Genomic DNA, 6,014 nt, shown 5'->3' with positions numbered 1-6,014 from the left:
CATCTGAAAAGACAATAATGGAATGATTTTGGATATTTATGGACCTTTGCTATTTTTATGTGGATGAAAATCAGTATTTGTATCTATTTTAATTGCGTTTCTTCCCGGTATATGAAGATGTTAGTTCTTTTAAATGACTTGCACATTGGCTTGGCACCAGTTGCTCAGTGGGTAGGGCACCAGCCACATGCACCGGAGCTGGCAGGTTCAAATCCAGCCCATGCCTGACAAACAACAATGACACGTGCAAAAAATAGCCAGGCCTTATGGCAGGTGCCAGTAGTCCCAGCTACTTGGGAGGCTGAGGCAAGGGAATAGCTTAAGCCCAAGAGTTTGAGTTTGCTGGGAGCTGTGATGCCATAGCACTCTACTGAGGACAACATAGTGAGACTCTGTCTCAAATAAATAAATAAATAGCATTACATTTTGTCCCTCTTTGTCATGGAGTTCCAGGATCCTATTAAAATTAGTTTATTATTTTAAATGAAACTCAGATCTGCATATGAATTTTTAATAAAACCTTGATGTCCCCTAATCGCCTGTTTATGTTATCAAATAAATATTATTTAATAAAAATAGCAAACACTTTTGATTTTATACCTTAAACAACTTACTTTTGGTTCCTCCACTTGTATCCAGTTTCTCAGCTATGAGCCTGAAATTTCAGTCGTTTCGTCCCTATAAAAGTAAAAGTACCTCTGACCATGCGGACACATTTATGGTCACTAGCTGCGTCCACTTTAATCAGTTAACAAATCACTGCCACAGATACGCCCTGACTACACTCAGAATGCAGAAAAGTGTTAAGCCACGATTATCTCCTACACAGACCAGTTACAGATTCTCCCCAGTGTCATCGCAATTCAGGGAGAGCTGCCCCTCGTGGATGGTACATTTTAAAGAAACTGGTATTTATTCCAGGTCTTGCTTTTTAGAGTGGCAGTGTTCTTGTTAGTTTGCACTTTTTCTTTAAACTACGAGTTCTTCTTTACAGGTATTGGATGATAAATTGTTCCACAAGGAACGATTTCCTGCTTTCCAGGTCACTTATCTCTCTTCCAAGTTGGAAACTGAAATTTCTTCAACTGTTTTCTATTTTTTTCTACATGGGCCTTTCTACCAGTGGTGAATTTATTTGTTTTTCTAATTTTTAGTATTCAAAATAACTACCACCTTTTAGTTCATTATCATCAATAAAGTATGAGCCTACGTACAAGCGGCTGATCAAACTTCCTACTTACCTCTCTTTCAGGAATCAGTATGCATGGCCAGGACCCCGTCACACCCATCAGATTTCTCCTGTCCTGTCTTCTGCTCTGCCTGCTTGTTGGGAGATCTCAACATGAGGATGACATCATAATTACAACTAAAAATGGAAAAGTTCGAGGGATGAGCTTGCCAGTTCTGGGTGGCCTGGTAACAGCCTTTCTTGGGATTCCCTATGCCCAGCCTCCTCTCGGTAGACTGCGATTCAAAAAGCCACAATCCCTGACCAAGTGGTCTGATGTTTGGAACGCCACAAAATATGCGAATTCTTGCTTTCAAATCATAGACCGGACCTTTCCAGGCTTTCCTGGGTCTGAGATGTGGAACCCGAATACTGACCTCAGTGAAGACTGTTTATATTTGAACGTCTGGAGTCCAGTGCCTAAACCCCAAAACGCCACCGTAATGGTCTGGATTTACGGTGGTGGGTTTCAATCTGGGACATCCTCTTTACCTGTTTACAATGGCAAATTTCTAGCTCGTGTTGAAAGAGTTATCGTCGTTTCAATGAATTATAGAGTGGGTGCCCTAGGATTCTTAGCTTTACCAGGAAATCCTGAGGCACCAGGGAACATGGGTTTATTTGATCAACAGTTGGCACTTCATTGGGTCCAAAAAAATATAGCAGCCTTTGGAGGAAATCCGAAAAGTGTGACTATCTTTGGAGAAAGTGCAGGGGCAGCTTCAGTTAGCTTTCATTTGCTGTCTCCAAAAAGCCACCCGTTGTTCACCAGAGCCATTCTGCAAAGTGGATCCTGCAACGCCGCATGGGCGGTGACGCCTCTTCATGAAGCTAGGAACAGAACACTAACCTTAGCTAAATTAACGGGTTGCTCTAGAGAGAATGAGACTGAGATAATAAAGTGTCTTCGAAGTAAAGCTCCCCAAGAAATTCTTCTGAATGAAGAATCTGTTGTCCCTTACTCCCCCTTGTCGGTCAACTTTGGTCCGGTTGTGGATGGCGATTTTCTCACTGACACACCAGCTACACTCCTTCAACTCGGACAACTCAAAAAGACCCAGATTTTGGCGGGTGTAAACCAAGATGAAGGGACAGCTTTTCTGGTCTATGGCGCTCCTGGTTTCAGCAAAGATAACGACAGTATCATAACCAGGAAAGAATTTCAAGAAGGTTTAAAACTGTTTTTCCCAAGAGTGAGTGAATTTGGAAAGGAGTCTATTTTTTTTCATTACACAGACTGGTTAGATGATCAGAGACCAGAAAACTACCGGGACGCCTTAGACGATGTTTTTGGAGATTACAATATGATATGCCCTGCTTTGGAGTTCACCAAGAAGTTTTCAGAATTGGGAAATAATGCCTTTTTCTACTATTTTGAACATCGATCCTCCAAACTTCCTTGGCCAGAATGGATGGGGGTGATGCATGGCTATGAAATTGAATTCGTCTTTGGTTTGCCTCTGGACAGAAGGGCTAATTACACCAAAGCAGAAGACCTTTTGAGTAGATCTATAATGAAACGCTGGGCAAATTTTGCAAAGTATGGGTGAGTGCTGATTTTTGTAATTGTTCTCTGATTTGTTTGTTTGGTCTTGCTTAGCTTTATGTGGTCTCCAACGTAGACTTTTTAAAAAGGCACAGCAAAGTTTTAATTATTTATTCTCTGTGTACCTAAGCTGGCTTTGTTTTTTATTATGAAGTCAATTTCAGCACCTGGTGCTTCAGAGAAATTATTACCATAAAACTTTCATGACACAAATTTTCTTATTTCATCTTTTAAATATTTCAAAATACTTAACTTTGTTAACCAAGGTCTGAATGGGAATAGATGCTTATCTCCAAAACTGCAGGGATTGGGACAGCCTTGTTTAACCTACAAGCGTAGAGTGGTCACGGATTTAGGGGAGAGTAGAATATTTCTTCTCCAGCTCTGAAGCTTGGTGCAGTGGTCCCTGGGCAGAAAAAATACTTCTCAGCTTAGGAAAATGAAAAGGCCTGATGATGATGCCATGGGCCCTCAGATTACCAAACGCGCATTTGCCATCTTATCATTTTTTTTCCTAATAGGTTTGTTTAGAGAGCTCAGATTACTTGTGTTTGGCCGGAGAAAGGAAGGCTCTCCTGTTTAGTTGAGCTGCTGTCGCTCGAGCAGTCTCACGCTGGCATTAGATCATCATAAACATTATAAAACACATATTTTCCATCATATGTTATAAATATTGTGAAAATATGCCCTCAAGAGTCAGAAGAAAATAGACATTTGGAATATATTTTCTTAATGTATGCATACATCTATAGGAAATAAAATTCTTTTTTTTAACTATATTTGTAACTCAAAAAATAGTTTTTAATGCCTCAGAATAATCTGTGCCAATGAAATAATAAAAAGTAGAGAAATTCATAAATTTATTTTTTAAAGGATTGCTTATATCAATCGCATTGATTGATGCAGTAATTCGTCTCTCATTCTGCCTTTTATAATTAAACAAAATGCTGATGGTGATGTTGCTTTTTGGTTTCCTTTGCTACCCCCCTTTTGGAATTCCTTGTGCCCTTATGTTACTGTATATATATTTTTACAATATCAGTTGTAAGATGTAATTTTTATTAATGTTGTTTGGTGCTTATCTACTGTGTATAAAGTTTGGATTCTTCCACCTAACAGTATGGGTCTTCTATATAAAGTCTTGCTGCAGCCCACATTCTCCAATAGCACCTGACTTCTGGGTGAGCCGGTTATCTCATTAATGACAAAGGTTCCGATCTTAACTGCACCGGAGTGCTTTGTCCTGGGATGTGTCCTGTTTAGAACACCTACCCCTCCCCGCTTTAACGGCGTCATCCTATTTTTTTACATGTCTCATCCCCAGAGTTGCAACTTCTTCAAACCTCTTTCACTCTCTTGGAAGCTATTTATGGTAACTTGTCTATATCCTAAATGTCATTGTAAGCTTACCCTCCTCAACTAAACAAGTTCTAGAAACAGAAACTGTCATTTTGTTGTTCTATTTGTTAAAGTACTAAAGTGAGTGTTTATGGGGCTTCACAGATATTTGGCTAATGATTCAATGAGAGTTGGCAAAAGGGTGTGAGCAAAAACTGTAAGTTTATTGTTTGTTTTAGATATGTGGGTTACTATATGTAGCTATGAAATAGTTTATGAGGTTGAAAATTAATTCCATGAACTCATCCTAGAAAAAGTGCCACATACCCCATTGCTGAACATCACTACAGCCACCATATGGCCAAAAGGACTGCTTTGAAAGTGACCATAGTTGAATAATGTTCCATGGTATATATAGTTAAATATATATATACATACACACACATATATATTTAGCAATGAGGTACAGTGAATTCGTGAACTTAATTATCAGACATCATAGGATGACAGCTCTGACAGCCATTCCAGAAAAGAAGTTCCAGAATTGCTGGATGGGGTGAGTTCCAGAATTGCTGGGATGGACTGAGTGCCAGCATCAGTGATAGCTTCCCAAGCAGAGTACCTGGAAGATGTAGTGATAGTCAGCAAGGAGTTATTATGAACCTTTTCTAGGATAGTTCATGAATTTAATTGTCCAATACGCTTTCTCAACATCAGCCTAAACTTCTGCTCCAGAAAACAAGGACCATCACAGTTTTAGAGCACCATTAGAATTACTTCTGTCGCATTCTGTTCTCTCCCTGGAAACTAAATCCATACAGAATGATTTGCATGGTTTTAATTCCTTCTTAAAATTCTGGAGATTGTAAATAATTAAACATACATATTTACTAAAATCGTTGATGCCTGAAATTTCCAAAGGGTTCCATCTTTTGCATGTTGAATTCACTAAGGAATTTATAAAGTGTTTTCTCATGTCACCATGGGGAGCACTGAGGTGAGATGTTCTAAATGTCTTCTTTATGGCACACACAGAGCTTTGGACACTGAATAGAATAAATGATTGAATCCTAATCTAGTACTTCTTCTATAAATAATGTATTATAATGAAAAAGAGATGAAGGCTGACATTTTAATTACAATGCTAGCTGTATGTAATAGAGATTATAAACCACAAAGGGTGGAAGTAGACTTTGTAAGCTCGTGTAGCTGGAACAAGAAGTCACTTGTATTTGTAAGTGACTTTCTTGATAGTCCACATTTTCACAGTTCAGTGGAAATAATAATACAGTACAATAATATGTACTAAGAGCAGACTCGATGGTGAACGTAATGATAATGCTTGGCACTCATTGTCTACTTTCAAAGTATATGTATAAATAAATGTCGAGACACTGAGTGGCCAAGGGGACTCCAGCAGAGACAATGTATCTAACCGTCGTGTTTGGAAATCCATCTGCCTCTGTATTATGGATGTTCCATTTCTTTGGCTTTCAAAGGTGCTGATTTTCACTGCAGGCCCCTTTATTCTACCCCGGGGGATATTTAACAATATCTGGAGCCCTTTGTGATTGGGAGTGGAAGTTGGATGCTTCTAAACTGCTAAAATTACAGAACAGCACTCCACAACAAATACTAATTCCTTCCAAAAGGTTAATAATGTCCAGGCTGAGAAAGTCTCCTCTGTCTACTTCCCCAGAGCCCCAAGATAGTGCATTAAGTACGTAAAATGTCATGGATGGAACTGGAAAATGTTCTTCTGAGCAAAGTATCACAAGAATGGAGGGAAAAGTATCCAATGTACACACCCCTATTATGAAACTAATTCATACCTTTTATATGAAAGCTATAACCTAATAACACCCTAAGAATATGGGGAGGGGGGAGGGAGAGAGGAAGGGG

General features: G+C 39.1%; 1 protein-coding gene across 1 annotated transcript in view; it reads left to right on the top strand.

Annotated features, from left to right (window-relative positions):
- Window positions 1-6,014, top strand: part of BCHE (butyrylcholinesterase) — a 60,047-nt gene that overhangs the window by 5,001 nt on the left and 49,032 nt on the right. Inside the window, exon 2 of the mRNA XM_003794643.2 lies at window positions 1,253-2,774. Coding sequence (XP_003794691.1) covers window positions 1,261-2,774 — 1,514 coding nt within the window. The 5' untranslated portion in view covers window positions 1,253-1,260. The remainder of the gene's footprint in view (window positions 1-1,252; window positions 2,775-6,014) is intronic.

This window comes from Otolemur garnettii, unplaced genomic scaffold, assembly GCF_000181295.1.
Source record: "Otolemur garnettii isolate 467f Iridium unplaced genomic scaffold, OtoGar3 scaffold00084, whole genome shotgun sequence".
Lineage (NCBI taxonomy): Eukaryota > Metazoa > Chordata > Mammalia > Primates > Galagidae > Otolemur > Otolemur garnettii.
Note: the sequence above shows the minus strand (reverse complement) of the source record. Positions and strands in the feature narration are given on the sequence as shown.